Here is a 23,797-nt window from a genome sequence, read left to right on the forward strand (position 1 = left end):
TGTGGGCCCTCTGCCTCCCCCAAAAGACTCTGCCGCCGCCCCGCTGAGCCCCTGGATGCCGCTGCGCCCGCCGTGGTGGTGGTCTCAGTGAAACATGACCCCTTGCCTCACCTCCTCCCCGAAGCAAACGGGCACAGAAGCACCACCTCACCCACAGTAGTTTCACCTGCTATTGTTTCCCCCACACAGGTAACCGGCAAAAGAAAAAGGAAAAAAAAAGTGGCAACCCCTCACCCTGCCCCACATAGTCTGCACTGCCCCCCCTCCTTTCTTCCCCCAAGGCTGGGCACTGAGGCACACTGCCAGCTTTGGGGTGGCTCTTGGGGTCACGCTCACTCTAGGCACCCAAAGAGCCCGGATGCAAGTTATCCAACTTACTTGCCCCTCCAATCTCCTCACGCCCCGCCACAGGTCCAGTGGCCACTCACTGTGTGCTTGGGTGTCGGACTTGAATGGTGCCTGGGTGCTGCCGTGCTCTCCCTCAGCAGCAGCACCGACAGCTCAGCCCTATGGGCTCCCCTTTTCCTCCTTTTTATTTCTTTTCCCCCCTCTTTTTATTTGTCTTTTTGTGGGAGATGTGACTTACGAAAGTCGGGCCAGAATAGTAGATAGGGGCATCAGGTATCATTAGTGTGTGTGGTGTTCTTGATGTGCTAATGAACTATTTGAATAACCTCAAATGCAGGAAACAGCCGGGAGAATACTCAATTACACACTAGTAATGAGGGTGTAATTTTAAACTTCAGAAGTTAACAAGAGGGTTAATATGGCAATTGCATTCATCTTGTATTTGTTTATTTAAAATAGCTTTGTTTCCTGGCAGTGATCCTTTTTTTTTTTTTTTTTTTTTTTTTTTTAAAGGCAAATTGGCTTTACTTGAATTAGTTACCATAGTGGCGAAATATACAGTAAGAGCACAATTAAATGGGTTTAGGTGCAGCTTAGCTGTGGAATGAGCCCAAATTCGTTAGATGTGTTTCATTAAGGTAAAAACCAGTGTTGTCAAAAACGCTGTTGAGCTGTGCCTTAATGTGTGCCTTGCGGAGCCCCCTCTGCTGTGTGCCAGCACGTGCTGGTGCCTGCTCCCCATCCCCTCCAAAAGTACTTTCCTCTCGGGTGTTTGAGCGCTGGAGCTAAATTACTTCAATTAAAGACTCACTGCACCTCTGCAATTGGCTTGAAGTTTGGAAGTCATTCTAACTAAATCTGTAAAGTGTATGCAGTTACGTTGTGCCCCATAAAATACCGTGTTTCAGGCAAGAACTTTACTGCTGACCGCCCTACATGATTACAAAACCCCTCTGACATTCTTGTGTCAAGTAATAACAGGGATCGCAGTCGTCAGCCAGAGCGCGCGGCGCTGGGCAAGCACAGGTATATGACATGCCTGAGCTGTTTCCCGAGTGGAAATACCAGTTCTGGACAGACTGACCCTTTCAAAGAGTTTGCCACCTAATCAACCAGCCTGAAGGCTAATTGGGGTGGGGAGGGGGAGGGCAGGGCTCCCAGTGAATGCCTGCATAAGCGTCTATGTTCTTTAAGATACCTGCGACCTCTCCTTTCTTTTAGGGAGGCTTTTTTTGGACCACTTCAGTGGAGTACTGTAGCTTGATCTCCTGCTGTGTGTATCTGGTGTCTCTGAATGGCTTAGAGGCTTGATTTTGTGCAGATAATGTTTTTGTTCTAGCTCATTATTTCAGGTAAAAGCAAATGCTCCTCTCTGTATTTAACCCTAGATTCCTCTTTAAAAAATTTCCCTTGCTTTTAATGACCGTGAAAGTAATTTCGAAACTTTAGCTTTTTAGGAGGAGCACCTCACGTTCGTCTGGCAAGGGGAAGAGGGAACTGGGCAGAGCAGTCAGTGGTCACAGAGTGTGCGTATCTTTAACCTGTTAAACGAGGTGTCTTGGTACTTTCAGTTGTCAGACTAGAGAACTCGATCTCTAAGCTGGCCCACAAATCTCTTCACACTTGCATAAAGCTTAGGCGAGGAGAAATCCAGCTGCTGTAGTGTTTGTTGCAAAGCTGTGCTTCCTCCGGGAAGCGTTCGGAGCTGTAATTCTCGTTAACAGCGGGCTATGGGGAGAAAGGGAGAAACAGCGAAGAGAGAGTACAACAGGCATCTGCTGTTTTCCTAAGTGTATCAAGAAAGAAAATGAGCAATCAGCAAGGGTACTAGAACTAGGCAGTGTGGGTTTTTTTCAGTAATTATATGGAAATGTTCACCTCTATTCACAGTTTCATGAGTTAAACAAGGTGCCCAGTCACTTTTGTACCTGAATTTTGCCTTTGCTACAAACCTCATTCATTTAAATCTTTGAGAAAGAGAAATGTCTCTCTCTCTTTTTTTCATCACCAATTTTTCTTGTGTCAATTTTAACTTTTGCACTTCTGGGGTGTGACAAAGTGAAAAAATACTGGCTGTGGAATGGATTTCCTTGGGAGAATGTTAATGCTGAACTTTTTCTCTCTAGCTACCTTTTATGATACTTACACTAATCGAGGTCCAGGGCATTTCCTGGGGAAATTAATGACTGGCTGGAATTAATGGCCCAAGGCATTGCCTCAAGCCATTGACTCTCCCAGCCGGTCATTAATCCCCAGGAAATGTCTTGGCCCTCAATCGTTATTGCCTAATTATAAGCAAAGAGTTTCTAGGCCTTTTTACTGAATATATCTCATCAAGTACCATGACACTAAATTCCACTGTTGACAAATATTACTGATTCCTTGAAAACACCAAGGTCATAAGTTTGTGGTTTGTTGGTTGTCTTTGTAGTTAGTCTTCCAGAGGAAAGATTCTGGTGAGCTCATGGATTTGTGCAATGCTCTGGTGAAAAAGTGGTGGCATAATATGTGGGTTTCTTAGCATCTTTATACTGTGTGCCTTTTTTTTTTTTTTTAATAGCACTAAACAAAATGTGGAAAAGATTAAATGAAAGCACTAAATGGGGTGTCTTCAATTTGCACTATCTGAGCAAGAATGGTAATTTTATGCTTTTATGTTGTAGCTCCTGTTTTTTGTTTTAGCCTCAAAATGTCTTTTCAACACTGGGTTTGTAGGAGCCTCTTCCAGAGCTTGGAAAAAGTACATTAAATGTTCATCTTGATCCAACTGTTGCTTTAGGTTTTAGCCTTAAGAGCAGCATTTATAGTGTATTTTAAGCATACACCGCTGCCATCATGGCACAACTTTCCTTTCAGTCCTTATTTGCTCTGAAGTGTAGCAATTTTCCTGCCACTGACAGCAGTGCTTCAGTTCAAGTTGATGACAGAGAGATGTAATTTGGCCGTTGTTCATCTCCCATATTGCTGAAAGATGAACAATAGCTAAAGCTTAAACTTTTGATGCTACAATGTGGTGGTAGCTTTTGGGCTTTATGGATCTGGTACATGCTGAACTTACTACAGCAGTAATACCCAAAAATAGGTGTAGGAAAATAGTTTGGCCTCTGCCATGGGGGAGGAGAGTTGCCTGTCACTTGTAAATGCTTTGGTTATGTTTGTTGTGTAGCTTGATTTGGTTTCTCTGGGCTGTTTGTGAAGAATTTATCAGCTATTAAGATAACTACCAAAAGCTTCGTCATTAAAACCTGAGCCGTGTGCATTTATCTTAGCTGTTTGGGGGAATCCTGAAATGCTTTTTTTTTTTTTTTTTCTTGTGCTTTAAATTCAGAGTTGCCCTTTTTGCTGTCTTTTGATCTGGCACATGTCTTTTCATTGCCTTACACTCTCTTTGAAGGGCTGACTTTGACCCGAACCAGAAATCTAGTTCTTACTGCAGGTTTTGCAAAAGAAGGCAGAACAATAGCACATGAGGAATATGAGTAGGCAGTAAGGCACAACCCAGAGCAAATCAAACGTAGCTAATAAGTCTAGCCCTTTTTAGTCTTGGGTTTTCGAGGAGGTGGATAAGAATCTGTCTGCTTGATCTTTGATCTGGGAACATCCTGCACTTTCGTTAAATGGCGACAAAAAAGACTTGTGTTTTGTACAAGTATCTCTAGTACTCTGACCAGAATCGTTGCTAGGTGCTTTCCTGGTGTGCAGGGCAGGGGAGCTCATCAGGTAGCTTCAGGGAAGGATGCTTAGGATCGTGGTGTAAGGATGCTAGGCTTTATTTCTGCCAGGGTAGTAGATGAAGCAATATCCCTATCTTAAGGGCTTGAAGTACAGCAGCTATTAAGACTGATGACTGCTAAATACCTTGTTAGTTCTTGTGACAGTGCTAGTGTTGATCAGATTTCAGAGGTTAGTGCTGGCTACCCTACTGTGTAGTTAGTGCCCATCTCTTTGATTACTGGATTATCCCAGGTTGCAGGAAAATCCAGGATTTGCTAGGTGTCTTTTTTAAGAGAAGCACTGAGGTTAAAATCGTAGCAGGTGAGGGTTAAAGAAACTTTAAAATGTGCTTAAAGAAACTGTATCTACCTTAGAGACTACTGTTTGCTACTTTGTTACTTATGGGTTTTTTAATGAGGCGGCTTTTTCATTTTCTACTAAATTACAGGTGGAAACTAGAACTGTAGAAGGGACTATTACACCTGATAGTCATCAAAATTGCTCTGAAATCCTTGGAGGGCAGGAGGATAAGGTAGTAGTGGTGTCAGGTATGGTCCCCAAAGCTTTCTTATCAATCTCCACGGTGAAATGCATGAATTCTGGCTATTGTTGTCTTGGGTGGAGGTCAGTGTTGTTTGTAAGTGAGTGCTTCTAAAGATTGTTGAAGAGAGGTAGGGTTTTTCATTTTAAGAAAGTAGGATATCCCGGGCTATGTTCCTTATAATGAACATGAGGCTTGGTAGGCATGTGAGCATTTCCCGAGATGAGCACAGGGCAAGCAGAATAGAGATTAGGCTTAGTGACCTCATATACGGCTTTAGGGGCAGTACCTGAACTGAAAGGAATGAAGGGAACTGTTTTTTCTTTCCTAGACTGAGGTTGGTTCGTTTTGGATTGGCTGTTAGGGAGAGAGTTGATGTAAGGTGACTTGGGAGAGTATCTCAGAGAAGATCCAAGAGCGGTGTTTTGATATGCGCCTTTAGAATGGTGGCTGTGGAGCTAAAGGTCCAATACTGTCTTTGTAGGTCCTCGTGGTTGCCTTGGCATGGTATGTTGGGGGTATCAACTTGGGTAACTATTTCAGCTGGTGACTTCTACTATCACTTAATTTTTCAAAATATCTTTCCTTTTTAGAAATTAAACTCGTTTTATTTAGTTATATCAGCCTTCAGCGATAGCAAGAATGCAAGAGGTGACCAGTTCCTTGTAGCTCAAATGAAGATAACCTTTTCAATACAATCAGGAGAAAAAAACAACATCACTGAAGTGCTGCTGTATTTTGGCACTCTTTTGCATCCTATGGAATCTGAAATGACTATGTTGGTACTCTATGCACATCAAAGATAAAATGCACAAGCTTAAAGGGAGCAGAGAGCTGATCTTTTTTCTTTCTTTTTTTTTTTTAATAAAAAGTATTCTTTGATTATCCTGTAAAAGATTTCCCATTGCCCACTGCTCTGCTTCTAGAGAGCAAGAGATCAGAAACTGCTCAGTCTAATTGGTGAGTCTGTATGACAGGGAGCTGCCTTATTTCATGTATGGTGTAGAAATAAATGAGTGCTTAAACCCTTTGAAACACACCACTACTGCAAAAGCCATAGGCTGTAATTAAATTGAATGTGGGGTTGTATTGTCTTGTGCCCTTGGCTATAAACTTGATAACAGGCCATGGTACCCCCACTATTGTGTTCCAAGCTGGAACCTAATTAGAGATGTTGTAGATTTTCAGTCACTTTCAAAGCCCTTCTGTTCATCTTTTTCCCTGTGTCCTTTTTGTATTATTTTGCTTTTCTGTTTCTGAAGCAACAAATGCACCCTTCTTTTCAGAAGGAAATTGTTAAGGGCATGTAGCCAAATATGTATGTGCAAGATAATTTTTTTATCACAATTTGGATTCAAGGGACAAGTGTTGGTAACTGCATTTTATCTGATGTAGAAGAGATTTGTTAGTGTTGAGACAGTAAAAATATATAATCATGTTTCCAGGGAATGCTTTCTAAGTCTCTTCCAGGCATTTGAGAGGAGAATAAGGAAGGGATTGGAACTTCTCATAATACCTTGATCTAAAAGTAACATTGGAAGATGTAAAATTGAATTCTGTTCTGGTTGTTTTTTGGGTATTATCAACAAGGAAAGATGGCTTTTCTGGGCTTTTAGAAATTTACATGCTTTGCACTGAGCCAGTTTTAGTTGATCTGAAAACCTTCAAACTTGCTAAGGACTTAATCCCCAATGAGAACAAGTACCTTTGTTGTGTTCTTAATGCAACTTTTAGTTTCGAAAGTGATCAAAATTGTAGTGCACAAGTGTATTACAAACATTTCCAATAAATTCTTAGCTAATTGTTAAGCTTATCTACTTTATGCACCTGTACACTTCTGTAGCTAGGGCTGATCATTTTAATGAAATGGAAATTGAGTGAAATTTTAAAGCCCTATTCATTTTACCAATGTATGGAATTTTTATTTTTCAGTGTATGTTTAGGGCACATCTGCTCCATGTAGCACAGTTCTGAGCTAGCTGCTCGGGACTTCTGACTTGCTTCAAGTCCTAGTCTGAGTGTTCTGATGTGGTTTGCAGTGTTCTTGGTACTTAAAATAGGTCGTGTAGTCTGAATAATGCATTATTGTGTGACTTCTGGAAAGAGGTAGTCGCTTCTCTTCAAACAGTGGTACCAGCTGTAGGAAACCAATCCTTCCCCAAGGTGGGGGCAGGAGATGAGGACTGAGTGGAGCTTTTTTGGTAGTGGGGGTAGCTTGTGGTGGGAGGGAGGTTGTTTGGTAGGTGCTGTTCAGGTAACAGAGGCTGGAGCACTTGTCTGTGTAAAGGGAAGAGAGCAGAAATCTCTTTACAGGAGGAAAGGTGTGAAGCTGAATTTTGGCTTTCCTTTCTTTTTCCTTACCCAAAAAGTCTTGTGGAGGAGCTAGGGTGCTTTCTGAGCTGAACTTATCTCTACCACAGTGCTTCATTTCCCACTCTCCTCCTCAAAGTCCCCAGGGACCAGGTCTGATGATGCTGTCATTTGTTTTAGTTTGGTTTTTGATATCAGGAGTGAGAGGGAGAGAAGCCTGTGTGGTTGAGACTCCTGTGCTTGGTAGCTCTAATGAAGGAGCCACAGCTCTCAGGCTCCCTGGCGAATTGACACCTGTGTACTCTGTTACTACTTCTGTGTCAGTCTGTCAGAAATGTAATGCATAAATGAATTACTTCCCTAAAACACCTTTATTTTAAGCTTTTTTTGCGTGTATGTGTCTGCTTATGTTTACTCAAAGTTAAAGATTGCTGGAAAAATTTCAAGAGTGATTTCTCAACACCCTTCAGCTGAATCCTGAGCTTTTACTCAACATATATGTGTGATAAATTTAGCTGCTTCTTTCGCCGCTGTTGATTTTTCTCTGTGTGGTTCTAGTAGGCTTCAAAAGCGGCAGAAGGAGGTTGGGCTGCAGTAAGGGCAGTGCCTGATGCCTTGGCTTTGAGTTATTGAAGTCCAGTGTAGTCATACTGAGCTCTTACTCTGATCTAGGGTCGCTGGAGGGGAAGCTTGTCCTCACCTTACTGGTGAGAGCTCTTGTTTCATGGGTGAGGTGTCTGCAGTGCCCACAAAGGAACAGCATTGAAACTCTTGAGCTCGATAGCACCAGTGGTTAATTACCGAGCATCCTGTGGCTGAAAGCTCCCCTGGAGAAGCAGCAGCGGAAGCGTGTGGTGTGTCTGGCCGGGGTGGGGGGTGGGAGCACGGGTGTGTGGGTTTAGCAGGAGAGAGAAGGGGAAACCTGCTCACCTTGTCCTCCTCGCTTCATTTCTACTTGGGGTGGCTTGAGACTCTTTTTGACCTTGTGCCTGAAATGCGGGGAAGAGGAGAAGCAAGGAAGGTGAAGTGAACTTAAATAGCTTCCTTCCTTCCTTCCTTCCTTCCTTCTTACAAGGGCTGGCTGCTTTACCTGTGACATGCCTGATAAATTCCTTCCCTTGCGTTGAAATCGCCCCATTCAGAAGAATTCGAGTCATCTGAAGTGCTGTAATTAACCCATCTAGTTTTGATGCCAAATTGGGAGGACCTAGCTGAGAGTTGGGTTGACAAGTTGGAAAGTGTAAATGGGAGCACAGATGTCGTAACAGAATCCTATGGCTGTAGTACAAACTGTGTTTGAAATTCAGATGAAGAGGGAGCCTGCTTCAGTTGATTGCCTTTTTGAGGGTTTCCCCATGTTTCTAATGATTTTATAACTAGCAGCAGTGGCTAGTCACAAAAAAAGCTTGCTTGCTATTCCTCCTTATCTTAGATATGACAGTGACACCACCAAAACTGGCTGTTTGTGGTAATGCTTTTTGCAGGCTTTTATCAAGTTGGTCAGTACTAGTTTCCATCTTGGGTTTAGAAAATGTCGTGTCTTTCTTGTCATCATACCGTAGTTTCTGGAAGCTCTCCCCAGACTATTGCAAGACCAGGTTCACATTTTGTTTAAGTTTTTAAAATACTTTTTAAGGGATGGGGGAAATAATAAGATGCTCTAAGCTTGTGGGGTTTGACTAGTCAGCAGTTCAGAAAGAACTGTTTAGCTTTTCAGTTCATTTTCTCTTTTCTGTTAATTTAGTAATGCTGAAGTATGTATCTTGCTGGTTATCTCTTCAAAAATAGAGTTTCCCTGAAAAAAAAAAAAACAACACTTTCTCTGCAAACACACACTGATCAGTGACTGATAAACTTGGGAGTGGAGAAGTAATTGTTCTTTGAGGAAGAACAGATAAGGCAAAGCTATGTGGTCCATGAAACCACGTGAAGAAAACTTAAGTGCTCTAGAACTGACTGATACGCTGGTAAGAATATGATTTTTTTTTTCCCAGCACAAACACTTGAAAAAGTTATATTCCTTTGCAGGGATGGCAGTGTGAAATCCCTCAGCCTTTGAATCTGTTTTTTTGCCCCCAGGTACCGTTTGAAAATGAAATAGACAGAGTGGGACTAACGTGGTTTTGGTGTCAGCCTCAAACTGCTGCAAAATCGGCTTTCTGAAGCTGCTGCCAATCCAAAGCAGTATGTGTAACACAGTTACAGTTTGATTTGTGTAAAGTAGAAACAACTTTAATGTCCTTTCAGAACTCTGTAGTTTTGCCTTCTTTTGAGGGGTATTTGACACACTTCCAAAGCAACCTTATTACTGGTTTTCTCTCTTAGAAGTCTTTGTAAGTTACCTTTTTCGGGAGACTTTTAGTGTGTTACTTTTGAGATGCACTTGAATACAAATGTTTCCACTGAAAGTACTCTAGATACAAGTTGTTCCCTTCAGTTTTAGGCCCTGAAAAGTATCAAAAGTAAGGAATTGAAAAAAAACAAACCAAAAAAAAAACCCCCAAAAAACAAAACGAAAATTAGGTTTATTGTAACTAGGAAGTATAAATGTGTCAAAATGGTCATTGCATGTAGAATATGCAGTGACTCAGTACTAAATATAGTATTAGCTGAGTTGCTAATGCATTGTATTGATGTATGGGAGTAGCACTACACTACTATGTAACTGGTAAAATTATCCCCATGGCACAGAGCAGGATAATTCAACGCTTCAAAGTTTACTGTGGTAATTTATTAAGAAAAGATTTCTCATTCTTGTGCTGAAGTAGAATTTTAACCAGGCAGTTTTTCTCAGTACAGTATATTCACTTCCAAACTGCCAGTGGATATATTCAGGATCATGAATGTAACAGTAGGCTAGATTTGCAGCACAGGATAATGATGTGGTAGTAACTGTGACTGTCATGTAAAACTTTCAGAAGCTTGTGTATGTTGTTTTAATTGTTGAGAGATACAAAGGGATCAGGTCAAATCTGTATCTTTCAAGGAAAAAATATAATAGATGAGAATTTTTAGAAATTTAGATTTCACAAGGCCCATGTCCAAATTTTTGCTAAAACAGCAAAACACACTCCTCCTTCTGCTTGGTAACTCAGCTGGCTATTCTAGCTTATAAAGGCTTTTTTATTTCTGTAAAGTGCAGGACTGATTTGACTGGACACTTCTTTTGCTACAGGGTTATGATCTTACCAGCGTTCGTTGCTGTGAAATGCTCTGGTGCCGCGGTGTTCTGGCATTGTTCTGAGATTACCTGTAACAGAGCCGCCACAGCTACCCAGCTACCCTAACCCTCACAGCAGCTGCCCCTTGCCTGGCACAGGGGGTGGCAGTGCCCTCTGTCACCCTGTCCCTCCTGCAGGGAGTTGGTTCAGGCTCCAGCCACAGGAGCGCTGCCACTGGAGCAGTGACCATGCAGCCCTGGGATGGTGGACACTGCTGCCAGCCCACGGCTCAGGGTCCTGCAGCCCTTCTCAGGCTCTCCTCCCAAAAAGGGAAATGATGCTATAAAGAAAACTTAAAATGTCTTCCCCCCAGCCCCAATCTTTATAAAATCAAAAGGCTCCAAAAAAAGACCCAACCTGAAAACTTTTGTCTTTAACATTAATGATAGTGGTCTGAAATAGCTGTTACTTACTTTATCTGAAGGGACTAGATTTTTAGGAGGGGAAAGGAGCAGATATGAGCTTTCCAGCCTATCTGGAGGCCAGAGAGGGTTAAATAACTGAGCTAGCAGGATTTTGAAGGCAGAGCATGATTACTTTGTGAGAAGAAAGAGATGGAAGTAATAAACTGAAATGGAAAGTAAGAAGGAGAGGAAAAGCAGGGTGAGAATACCTTACCAACTATCTTGTCACAGTGTATCAGTTTGGGAACTAGATTAACTTCTGTATACCAGAGTGATTCTGCTGGATCAGTTTAATGGATTCAAGGAGCAAAAAATAGCATCTCTGTTTGGAGAGGGGCTAAAATTGGAGGAAGAAATTAAGGGGGAAAAAATCCTTCTTTCCTAATGCTAAATAACAAATGTAGTAGGTGCACTGAAACAGAATTTGATCAAGGAAAAGACAGACCCAGAGGGAGGGCAAAGAAGAACTATGCTTTTTTTTTTTTTCTTTAAAGTAGAAAAGCTAGAGGAAAATATAGAAGAACAGTTAAGGAGCAGGGAGGGAAGTCTGGGTTTGCTTCAACTTTGGAGTGTTTAAAAAGAAGTGAGTGGGACTTAAACTAAGTGCATTGTATTATTGCCTCTTAGGGGAACTAAAATCTAAAGGGTTTTTTTTCCTTAACCTTAAAAAATATGAAATTTAAAACAGTGGTTTCCTGTAGAGTTTTGTGTTGGAGTAAGCACTGGTTCTTGGGTATGTGTTCTGAAAGAAATCTGCTGTCAGCACGGTGGTAAAATGGCCTGTAAGCATCGTATTTGGTTTTACGCCTAATGGACAATAAAGTAGTTTCCTCAAGCTACTTGAAATACTCCTTGTAAACTAAAGTGTCCAGATCAATTTCTCATTCACATCTTATTAAAACTCACTGAGGAAGTTGGGAAAACATGGTTTTGATCAAAGTGCTGTAGAAACTATTTGTATACTCTCTTAATCCTTAAGTTACTTCATAAAATTGCTGAGAAGAACCCTAGTGGGTTCCTGCTTTCAAAGACAGCTTCATCCCACCTGGATGCCAAACACAGAGAGCAGCTCCACTGTGTAGTGGGACGGCACACAGAATGTGTACAGGGTCGAGGGGACACAGTTGGAGTGTCTTGTTTTTCCCATGTTTACCTGACTCACAGTTTCCTACTAGGAATGTTGAATTATTTGCATGAGTAGCTGTCTGCATCCAAAATGACTTGTGCATGCTAGTCTATTCTGTGTATGTTAATGCCTGAATTTCTCTTGTGTAGTCAGTTCATGTTACATGACAACCTTAAATGCCTCGGTGGTGTGCTTGATCAAAACACTTTTTTTTTTTCTTTCCCTTTCCTTAAGGAAACACATCGTGTCATAGCTCTGAGAAGTCAGGAATTTTTTGTTGGTAGGTAGATGGCTGGGTGCTAGCTTTCAGCAACCCGTTCTTGAGAAGAAGTTAAGCTGCTATCATACTGTACTTGACTTTTTTCATAAAGATATTTTAAACTTTTATGATCTCTTCTATCAAGTTTCTGCCTGTGCATCTTCTTGAGTAGGAGGCTCAAATCAATATTTACAGGGTCTGCTTTCATGTTTTATATATGCAGCTATATCAAGATACATGGTTATGCATTTTATAAGAAACTTATTCAAGGGGAAATGTTCATCTGATCAGCAGTATCTGCTTTTTTAACAACGATAGGTGGATGCTTTGAGCACTGTTGTATAAGCAGTAGGAGTGTGCTTTAGTGAAACTGTCAAATATGCTGGCTTTGTTGTGACTTGAAAATTGTGTTTAACTGTGCAGAAAAGTGGCCACCACAACACAGAGCCTCTCTGGGTAACAAGTGTGCTGCCTGCATGCCAGTGGGACAGTGCCACAAAAGTTGTGTTTCAAGACATAGGAGATGACAATGTTGGAGATGCTGTACCAGCTAATGGAAGACTATAAACAGGATACAGAATACATGGCAGAGATGTTACTCTGGCTGCACTAGTGAAAGAGTCAAAAAAAGGGGGTGGGGAGAAAGGCCCCCAACTGTAAAAACGGAAAGCTTGTTAGCTGTCCTTAAAGTGCATTTTTTGGTGGCTCATCAGAAATTAGCAGTCTCAGTCTGGATCTTAGTGGGCAAGTATCCTTGCACTGGAGGCTACCAGAACTCATGCTGGTTGTCTCTGCTGTTGGCAGCCTGGGTGGTGAAGAGCTGCTCTTGCCCCAGAGGTGAGATCCTGACCAGCAGGACAGGGTGACGGCCACAAGAGAAAGCTCGCTCTGCCAGTGGTGCACTTGCTGCCTGGATGGTCTGCTGGGCTGTGGATGTGATGTTACCTTAAAGCAGCAGACTCCTGTACCAATTTAAGTGGAAAAACAAGACTAATGGCCAAATTTCTACACTCTGTGTCTTTCACTAATTGTGAAAAATAGCAGTTGGCTTCTCCATCCTCCTGGCTTCACTATCTTCTTCATATAACTCACTGACTTTTACTTATGGCTTCTTGTCTCTAATAATTTCTTAATGGAGCAGACAATTTTATTTTATCCTGTATGAGCTGCTTCTCATCATTTATTCTTGTTTCCCTCCACTCCATTTCCACTCCAGGCAAAAATTATTTCCAGAGAAGAAGGGCTGGATGTGTGTCATTCCAGAGCTATTGTAAGTGACCCTACAGATTTGCTTGCATACCCCATTTTCTCACCTAGAATGCATGCAAGGAAGGTCATATGGGGTCTGTCCCCATACCCCATCCCCACATCAGTGGCCAAGAGCAGATGTCTGTAGAAGAGAACAGAAATGGAGAGATAGCTGTTGCTTCTCATGTGGGTGTTATAAAGACGTTTGCCACTTCCCCCTCTGAGGTGTAAGTGATGTGTGAGAGGCACATTAATCGTTGAAAAGCAGATATTAACAGAGCCACATTGGGTCTGTGGGATGAATGGACCCCTTTACATCTTCCTCTCAAACTGTTTTGATGGGAATGTTGATTAAAGACAAGGTAAACTTGTTTGTACTTCATTCATTAATAACAAACTGTAAACTGCCCTGCCTCCCCTCCCCACGGGCAAGGCACTTGAGGAGATGCCAGGCAATTAAAGTACTTAAGACAGTAATTACAGTCAAATATACAACAAAAATAAAATCACTGCACATGATTTTTTTTTATGCTTGGTTTTGTTCTATGCTTTTATTAAACCGCAATTCTTGCCTCATGATTGAACAGGAATCTATCAACTGGTAATAACAAAGTGTTTGACAACTTTCTTCGGTTCATCTGGGTATTTAGTAAACTCTTTGATGGTCTTCCTTCTGAATTCATCACAGCTCAGATTCCTGTTTTTCAGATGTATCTTGCTATATAAAGCTGGTGTACCTCTGAGCCCTAGCACCAGTCAGTAGGGAGGTGATACCAATGCTAACTTGAAACTCTTCCTTTCTTACTTTTCTGGCTGATTTTCTTACTGTACAAGGAGTAGCATCTCTAGTTATTGTGATGGTTAGGAAGGGAAGACTGAATTAGGCTGAGGTGTTCAGTTGGCTTCAGATATTTGAATTGAAGCTGATGCATTTTAAACTCCAGAAATTAGTGTCCTCAAGTTTGATTTATGAACCTATTTACTGAGTTAACATCCTGCAGTAGAAAGTTGTGTGTGTCAGCTCAGTATTTTTAAGTGAAATTCTAAGGGACTTCAATATTCCAGATAAAGTACACTTTAAAAAGACAGAAACTTAGCTGTAATGAGATCCAGCTGGTGTGCATAAACCTTTCACGTTGCGTTACATAGTTAAGTTGGTAAGTAATATATGGGGAAAAGTTCTGGTGGCTTATTCCTTTGTACTGGAGTTTTACGAGGCTGTATAAATACTGTAAGTATTTAATGGGGGAAATGCAGGATTAAAATCAAACAGCTGATGATGCATGGTACAGAAATGTCATAAAGCAAATGTGTAGTAGTATCCTTTCAGTAAATACTAAATGACTGAAACATGACAGTGTTCACCTATGTTAAAATAGCTCTCATAAGAACAATTTCCAATTGATTGGTTTGATTAGCGTGACTAGTTCAGAAGTAGGTCGTTTTATGCTGGATGGCATCAGAGTGTGGATTCTCTCTGAGTAATGTTTTGACTGGTTTTTTTATTCGGTAAAATCTACATCTCTGTGGTATTCAAAGCAGAGGACAGGCTCATGGGCTCCTTACCATAACTTAACCTGTTCTCCTTTTAACAAACTGTAATTACAGAAGTATAAACTACATCTTCATTTATTTCAATGGTAAGAGCATGGGAGAAGAATGTGGGAAGGCATTCCTTGTGCCGCCATCAATTTGGTTGCCTTCCTTGCAGTTGTTTCATAAACATCCTAGAAAGCTCCTGAAAATACCGAATGTGGAATGTGCCAAAAGTGGTTAAAATGAAAAACTTTGTCCTCTGACAGACAAGCCCTGGCAAATCTTAGCTTGATGCTACTGCCCTCGGCTGCCCTCCTCCTTTGTGGAAGGCTTTTGCTCCCTTGTGGAGTCAGCAAAAGGAACTGTATGCCTGCACTTTAGCAGCTACAACAAACCTTGGTCAAGAGATTAGTATTTTTTGGGTGCTGTCATTGTCAGCAGCAAATTGAATTGCCATGTTTAGTCTGTGGACTGGAACAGAGGAAGCAGGGGCATGTCGTCTATTTTGCCAGCTCTGCTATGGGGGTGGTAGCCCTGGGGAGAGGAGTGGTTAAAAAAGAGTAGTCCGAAATTTTACAGCTATTTGCTGCATGATGATGTCTGTGCCCTCAGCTATCCTCGTTTAAATTGAATGGTCAGGGAGGTATCACAACATATTTAAAGCTTAGGTAGCTGCTCTTATGAAGAGTATAATTTACAATAATTGCCGCTTTTAATAATGAACTGATCTATTTGAGATGGCTCAATGCCCATTAAACAGTTAAAATGACAACTTAGTTTTAAGATGCTGTTACCCATGTAGGTATATTGACCTCAAGCTGTTCAGAGGGATATTGTGGGGTGATTTCCATAGCAAAGGTATATTATGCTTAGGCACCCTTCTGCAAAAGGGAAACTGAATTTTGAACTAGAAATAAATCTTCACTTTCTCAAGATCTATTCAATGAAAGGTGAAAGGAACATTCAGAATGTAAGCGAATAGTAAAAAATCTTCTGGTTCTGTGCGTTTGTAAGTTCTCGTAAATCAGTCATCATGTTCCCAGTCATGACAACCACGTCCCATACTCCGACATTGCAGCCACCGCAAAACTCAAGAGAAGGATGTAATCAACCCCTAATAAAAGCCGCAAGCCAAACGAGTAGCATTATAAACCCAAGGTGCTGTCTTGCAGATTTCTGACTTAATTTTTTGCAGGCTCTCAGTATGCCAACAGGCTCTTTAAATCTTCCTCCCTTTCCTCTGTGGGTCTCCATGTTGCCTCTTTCTGCTTGGTAAAGAAGCAAGCAAAAATTGCATACAGGACTTTGTGCAGGGAAAATGGGCTGAAGACCTCTGATAGCTCATACATAAGGATTTGACATGGCTCAGTATTTTGTGATCCTTGTTTTTAAGGAACTGCCCATGTAACATATGGAAAAGAAATGGGTTAAAAGTCAAAGCAGTGATAATGAGTACTCCTCTGTTTTTCTCGCTGCCCTGGGGACTGAGGTCCCCACTGCTCCTGGTGAAGCCAGCATGAGGAGTGGGGCTGCACTGCTGGGCATCGGCCCTGGCTCAGGATTTGCAGCAAGGGTGAGGTCTGGGCACACAGCACCATGTCACCCAAATGGCCTGAGTTAAAAAATGAGGATGAGAAGCATTGCTGCTCAGCAGGCTTGGATTGCTTTGGCAGGGCTGTGCTTCTCACATGCAGGACCTGTGAAGAGCCAGTGGACCTGCCAAAGCATTGGGAGCAGTGGCTGAAGGTACTGATAGGGGTGGCTGAGGACCCAACACCTCGTGTGCTTCTCCTGTGTGAAGTGGCCTCACTGGAAGTGAGACATGAGCTTGCTTCAACCTCGGAACAGCTGATTCCGGTGCTCTGCCACCCTCTAGCCAAAAGCTGGCCTGAACCGACCCTGCTTTGCTTGAGATCCAGTGGGATCTCAGTGCAGTGGGAATAGGAGGCACTTTGTTCTCCATCGTAGATCCACTGTGATTAAACGTGGTAGTCATGAGGCCAGATTTACTGCTGTGCTCTCCCTGTTTTGCATTGCACAATGGCACAAACACCCAGAGAGCAAGCAAATTTGATCCGTGTTTCCTAAGGATTGTGAAATTCTCCTGTACAAATTTGCTGGCTGAATTTGAAGCATGATTTATAAAAAGGGCCTTTCCTCTTAGAGTAAATGTGATTGCCCTTTCTGTCGGGCTGCAAGATAAATGTTCTTAGTCTTCAAGGGAACTTTTTAGGCATGCAATCCTTAACATGACTATCTTCTCTGCTGCACACTTTACTAACTTAAAGCTATTTAACTGAGATGCAAAAGAAAAATATTGTTTCTTCAGCATTGGACTTGATGCTACACAAGAAACACAGAGTAAGGCAGGCATTTGTTTTGCACTGTTCAGAGGCTTTTTAAAATCCTCCAAAGTCTGCTGTGGTTCTTACTTTGGTCAGTTTCCTCCGTCTGCCATTGCAAGTAGACTTTCTCTTGCTAATCTGCTGCCTGAAATACTCTTTGTTCAGGAAAGCAAGTCTCTTTCTGTTGTAATCAGGGCTAGGAATTCAGCTGCAGGGTCACTCTTTGTGCTGTAGAGTTCACTGACCATGTTTTGCTTCTGGCAGTCCTAGCTTTGGCCCCTTTACACAGATCAATGCCAGGCTAACCCCATTTATTGCTACTACTGAAACAAAACTCTGCATCTCCTATTTAATTTAGCTCAAAATAGATGTAATGCAAACAAGCGTCAGCATGGAAAAAGAGCCGGAAGAAGGGGAGGGGAAAAAACCATACTCAGGGGGTTTTTGAATGAAATATACATTAACTGGTGCCAGGCTCCAGGTGGGAGGAATTAGTTGGCATTGTACCATTGGACCCTTTATAAAAATCAATCATTATCATTGCTTCTAATTTACATATGAGTATTAGAGTTTATCTGCTTGTCTTCTGTTCCCTTTTTATGTTTAAAACCATTTTTAATGTAATTGCTACTGCTCAAGCTCAGCCATGCATTCAGATTTCTCCTGTTTCTTAGTCCTAGATGAACCTCCTGGTTCATTCTCCTGGCACTTCACTGTGCCCTCACAAGGTGAACCTCCGTCATTATTACTGGATTCCACAGCATCAGCATCCTAGAAACTTCCAGCCTTGCTTCTGGTCAAGTGAGACTGCTGCTGGCAGGAGTGTGTCACTCTCGGTGAAGCTACTTGATGCTGAGCGCTTTGTAAGACTCATCACTGCGAGATGGGTTAAGAGGTTTTGTTGAAGCAAGCATGTGGCAGGCAAGACTCCTGTGGCTATCAAACTCTGTGAGTCTAATATAAATTTTTTCTGTATCTGTGGCACACCTCAGAGAAAGTGTTGGGCACCTCAGGACCTTACTGGAATTTTAGATGACAAGACCTTCACGGCGTGCTTGGCATCCAGCCATCTTTCCTGGCTAGAGCTGGAGTTAGGAATTCCACTTGCCACACCTCATTCCATGCTGCTTGTTAAAATATGTGGAATAAGGCACACACATACCCTCACCCACTGTTGATTTCTGGATTGAAGTTCTGTTCGTTGTGCAAGGCAGTGTGGGTAGAAATCATGAGGTCCGGTTTTTCTGCTGAAAAACAAAATCCATTTATCCTTCTACTCTACTCCCTTTCCCCACAGATAAACCACTCCCCAAGCTATTCCCTTTTGCTTCTTCAACTCTAAGTTGGTGTTCATCAGAAATCAAGTGTTTAGGTGACTGTGTTTGTAATGGGATGGAAGATAGCTGAGACAATCTCCAACTTAGGGATTGTTACTGAAGTTAAGTTCTCTTACACTCTGTTGGGTGATCACCACAAGACTCCTGAAACCCTTGCTGTTTGTTTCAAATGCACCTTTATTTCTGACATTACAAATCTTCTGTTCTTGAAGCCAGGCTTCTCAAATTTTTTTTCTGGACGAGAGACCTATCAACTGAAATGTGTGGCATTTTGGGGGAGTTTGCTTTTGCTTTCGGTTTTGGCTTTTTTCCCCACTCTTGGCAATTTAATGCCTCCTCCTCCTGCTATCTGCTCTTTCCTTTTCCTTGCAGGGTTTGTTGTTTCAAAAGGGGATACTTTGGCTTCCCGCTCCTGACATGCGCTCGTGTTGCTGTTGCCCCCTGTCCTTGCCCTTTTCAGGAATGCTAGTGCTTCAGCCTCTGCTTTCCTCCTTTTCCACACCAGGGAGGGAGCTGATGGTTTCCTCCACTGCTCCTGAGTGGGAGGCAAGCATGAAGTGAGACACAAGGTGTGGAGGCCTTCCTGATGTTTCCTTCAAACTTACCTGGTTCCAGATAAAGTCCCTTGCAGTTATCTCCCATACTTTATCTGAGATTGGTCTTTTAAACACTCTGGATGTGTCACCATATACAATTGTCCCTGTCAACTCATCCTCTTGTGAATGTTTCTTCCATTTTTCGGGTCTCTGTTGGAATATGGTGGGTTTCTTGCATATGGTTTTAAAAAAATATTTCATCATAGTTGGTGGTTGTCTATACCTGACACTTTCTCATACTTTTGATACTCAAATCTATTCTTTTAATGATTTTTTTTAAAAATCTTTTTTCCCCTAATCTTGTAGTGTTTATCCTTCTTTAAAGTTGTTTTTACTCTATTGCAGAAGACAGGTTCAAAACTCAGTTTGGGCCTAGAGAGGGCCCTGAGCAGCATGGTCTTACTGGTTATTACCACTCAAGATATTCAGTGAGTTTGTTTCCTCTAGCTTTGGTTAAATGAACTCTTCCCTTCCTTCCCTATAAACCCAACAAAAGATTTCTTCGAGTATTATTCTGAACAGGGGTAAGTTCATCTACAGCTTACTGCCTCAATAGCAGCTCAAGTGAGCTGAGCCTTCTGGCCGTGGTCAGCTTCTCCAATACAAAACAGCCTGACAGAAGAGACATTTATTTCATAGCTAAGTGCTTGTTACCCCTTGGTGGCTGATGTCCAGGGTTGTCTCATTCAACTTCTGTGCATTTTGAAAATAATGTACCTTCATTATGTTTATCTTTTATCTTCTTGATGAAGCTGCTCTTTGCTGTTTTAAATTTGAGCTGTCCCTTGGAATCATCTGAGGATGTGATTCTTCTCTGTGCCATGAGATGGATATATCAGCTATTGGTTTACGCCAATGTATTTTTATTTTCAATTTTATTGAAATGTGTTGTGCATTAGAGGCAATAAAAGCCAGTAGCTAGAGAAAGTGAGACAGGCATTTATCTCTGGCAGGTATAGATTTTTCTGCTTCTTTAAACATTTTCAGGCCCTTTTGTTGCCCAACCACTGATGTTTTGTATTTTAGTAATGACCAGAGAAGTATTACCACAGACTTAGAAGCAGGCCATGCCATCCAAAGTGCATATTGTATATAATGTACATTTCATCCACTCTTCTAAGGTTATATGTGTGGTCTGATTTGATGCTGGATCAAGTAAAAGCCTTTTAATACAAAATTAAAAGAGTTTGCTGAGCTAGATGGCAGAGGCTGTCCACAACTAAATAGTGGATTGCTGCTTCATGAGGATGGCTGCTGTTAGCATATAGCACAGGGTTATATAGGTTCAGGGTTAATCACCCCTGTGCATAAAAAAATGCTAAAATTAGCTGCCAAATGGATGTTTTTATCATATGAGCTGCGAGGACTACTTGGAGAAATCCCTACAGGTCTGAAAACAATAACCAAAACTGTATTTCTTAGCCCTGGATCTTAGAGTATCTTTTACATGTAATGGAATCAAATGAACCAAATGTAAAATATGCTTTGTTTGTATGCCATATGGTCTTTGCCTTGCCAAGCACCCTTTTTGCCTGCCAGAGCAGACTCCTGTGTTCTCCTTTCCTTGAATCCTGCCCTTCACACTAACAAAAAAAAAATTGCTGCTTGGCTTGCTTAGGGAATGGTGAGTATATGACTTTCCGTTCATCCCTAGATACACTTCCAGCATTTAAGAAAACTCCGAACACCAGAAAAGAGGCAAAATGAAGTAAAAAACCTTCATGCACTATTGTATTGAAAGAGACTTTTGAATTTAGCCACAGCTAAATTTAAGTATTTAGCTTAATTCAGAACTTCAGCCCCTTCCTACCAACCACCCAAAACCACACCTGCTTCTCTAAGGGATTTAAAATCCAAAGATGGACAGATTTTAGAGTAGGGCAGGGGTGGGGAAGTATCTGGGTCACTGATGGGTTGGAGTGCAGGTTCCATGTGCCACATGCATAGCCCACTTCCAGAGCTATGGAGAGGAGTGGAGAGGCCCCACTGCTGAGTGCTGCCTCGTGTGTATTTTTAGCAGGGGGCTGTTTCCTGTCCCCATACAGTGACACCTGTGTGGTGTTATGCTGCCTGTCCCAAGGTATTAAGTAACCCACAGGCATTTTGAAATAGTTAATCATAATACGATTTCTCTCATGATAATGTTTGGGTTTTTTCATTCTCCTGCCTGTTATGAAATCTGTAGGCTGATAATTTTAATGGGAGTTACAAGAGGAGAGGAAAAAGTCCCAGCTAGCCCTGGAAATGCACGGGATCATGGAAGAGGCAGGTAAATGCTCCCTATTGCAGTCCGTCTTGACAAGGACTTCCAAAAAGCCTGTCATCTCAGTAAGTTCAACTCTTACCCTTTCCTTGCAGTGTTCTCCCTCCTGGCAGTCTCTGTCCCTCTAGTGGGGTTTTGATAGATTATCATTTTTGTGAGACTGGGATGTTGCTTTGCTAAGCTCAGCTTCAGAGACTTGTTGGAAGGGGAATAGATGAGATGGAAAGAAAGAAAACTGAGTGACACAGGGGTCCTAAAGGTCAATTCTTTTTGCCCGTGGTGTTTCATCGATACTGGAGTGAGGAATGTATAATTTAAGACTACAATTTCACACCCTATTTCTAATTCTCTACCAGACTGAGCTGTGACTTTCAAAATTGTGGTTCTGTTTACATCTTTATCATAAATTAGATAATTACAAATGTGTGCCTTCAAAGCACTTTCATGCCTTTTCCCTGCAGTCAGGTTATAGATGAAGCTGTCTGTTTTATTGGCTACTGCCATAATTACCAAGTGGACTCAGTGTCTTCAAAATTGCGATTCCAGCTGAGAATATTCTATTATTGGTTCCTTCAAGAAACATCTGGAGAGTGCTTTGAGCTCTTGTGTCTTACAACATTTCAAAGATGTGGTTTTATCAGATCCTTCTATATGTTGTCCCTTACCTTTTTCCTCTTCATATGGCCAGGAGAACTAATAAAGACTTTCCTGTATTTTTCTTAAGCCTGGTAAGGTGATTCTAGGTACAAAATTCTTCAGACAGTCCACAGGTGGGGGTGTCTTTTTGTTTTCATGTTCAGTCTGGAGTAGATAATGTTCTGTTGATACGTTTTTGGACATATCTTCTCTAGATGGGTCAGTGTTATTTCTTTCTGCTCCCAGGTAAATTAATAAACCAAATTTAAAAGTGCAAAGGAAAGCAGGCGGCTGGCTGATTCAAAGGGAGAGGCTATGTTTTTCATCACCACCCTTTCAAAGCCTCTCTGAATCAAAAGAACCATTGGATTGCGAAGGCAAGACCTATGCCACACCAGAAGCTCCCAGTTCAGCAATTTTCCCAGGGTAAAATTATAACTCATGTTTCCTCAGCACAGGCTGTAACTGGCAGCGTTCCTTCTACTTCTAAGGGTGAAATTGCTGGGGGGAGAACAGACATCTAATGTGCCTCTGGAAGTTTTACAATGGGTGTTAGCCTCCCTTTGTGGAAAGGTAGATGTTCTTCTGGAACATACCCAAGGGCAGGTGCTATTCAAACTGGAGTGTAAACTGACTTCAAATAAGACAGTACAGTCTTATTTTTGTTCAGTTTGTGAGTCAAATCTAAAGAAGAAAAACCCATTTCTCAAATTCTGGCAGTTCGTGACAATCTTCCAGTTATCCCACTGAAGTCTACATTTTTATGGGTCTTTAAAATCTTCAGATACAACTGCAATTCAAGACATTAATCTTTATTCATGTACTGCTGATAGGATCTTACCTTGCAAACAAAACAGATTTTAACAATGCTTGTTTTTTAGTGTTACTTCTCACCAGAAGATTATTGGAAAAATTGCAAATTTGGTCCAAGAAGAATGTAACCAGTTGGTTTCTTTCCCACTAAAATCTTGACACCATTTGTAAGGATTTGTTTGAGTTGGCATTCAGATATACCAGCATGGTTCTGGGGAAGAGAAGTCCTTTCCTTCTAAACCCAGGAGGGAGTGTTTGTTGTTGTTTTTCCCTTGTCCTTATGTGAAGACTCTTACAAAATATGTGTAGATTGCCTGCTAGAAGTGGATAAAAGGCAACAGCACTTGAAAAAATCTGACTAAAAATTACATTATTAATAAATCTTAGCCTACAAGTAGTCTACTTGGGAACAGTTGAAAGATGGATTCCAGTGTTCAGAGTTCCCCTGCTCCTTCCCATAGCTGTTCTTGGCCCAAACCCCATGTACATGTGGTGAAGGTGGCTGTCACGTTTCTGCCTTCACTGGTGCAGGAGATGAGCTGGGAGATTCTCCATCCCTCACAGAGGCAGTGGGAGCTGTTGACTGCTCTGTGCTGGGCTATTCCATGGGACTGGGGAGAGCTGACTGAGTGGCTGCCTCTTTTAGGGAGGGGGTGTAGACTCTGAATGGAGCCCCAGAGTATTAAGGTATGCTATCTGCAAAGTACCTGGCAGGCCAAGCCTCTTGCAGCAGGGATGAAGTGGTCCAAGATACTTGGATCGATGCTTTTCACTGGAATGAGAAGCCTTGTATGGTGGGGAAGTAGTCTGTCATCTCTGCCCTTTGCAAAAGGTGAAACTCCCTGTGTGTGTGCTTGCTTTTCTATGAAGTACAAGTAAATTTGTTTTGTCTGTGCTACCTGAGGTTTGATAGAGGTGCAAGAAGAAAAGCAACCTATTTTCCAGGTTTAAAGGAAAGTAAATGAAACTGTCCTCGGGGCAGCAGAAGCAAAGACTTTTGTATCAAGCTGTAGTGTTGTGGGCAGGGCTGCCAGGCTGCTAAAGGCTCTTCAGACCTGGAAGCCTTTCCCAGGGACTGCTCATCTTTTAAAAATGCTTCC

The 23,797-nt window shown here is 41.9% G+C and overlaps 1 protein-coding gene across 1 annotated transcript in view; it reads left to right on the top strand.

Annotated features, from left to right (window-relative positions):
• The window catches only part of KCTD1 (potassium channel tetramerization domain containing 1), a 68,136-nt gene that overhangs the window by 1,055 nt on the left and 43,284 nt on the right, over positions 1-23,797 (top strand). Inside the window, exon 3 of the mRNA XM_017738224.1 lies at positions 2-189. Within this exon, the coding sequence (XP_017593713.1) occupies positions 2-189 (188 nt within the window). The remainder of the gene's footprint in view (position 1; positions 190-23,797) is intronic.

The sequence above is a fragment of the Corvus brachyrhynchos genome, unplaced genomic scaffold (assembly GCF_000691975.1).
Source record: "Corvus brachyrhynchos isolate BGI_N302 unplaced genomic scaffold, ASM69197v1 scaffold106, whole genome shotgun sequence".
NCBI lineage: Eukaryota > Metazoa > Chordata > Aves > Passeriformes > Corvidae > Corvus > Corvus brachyrhynchos.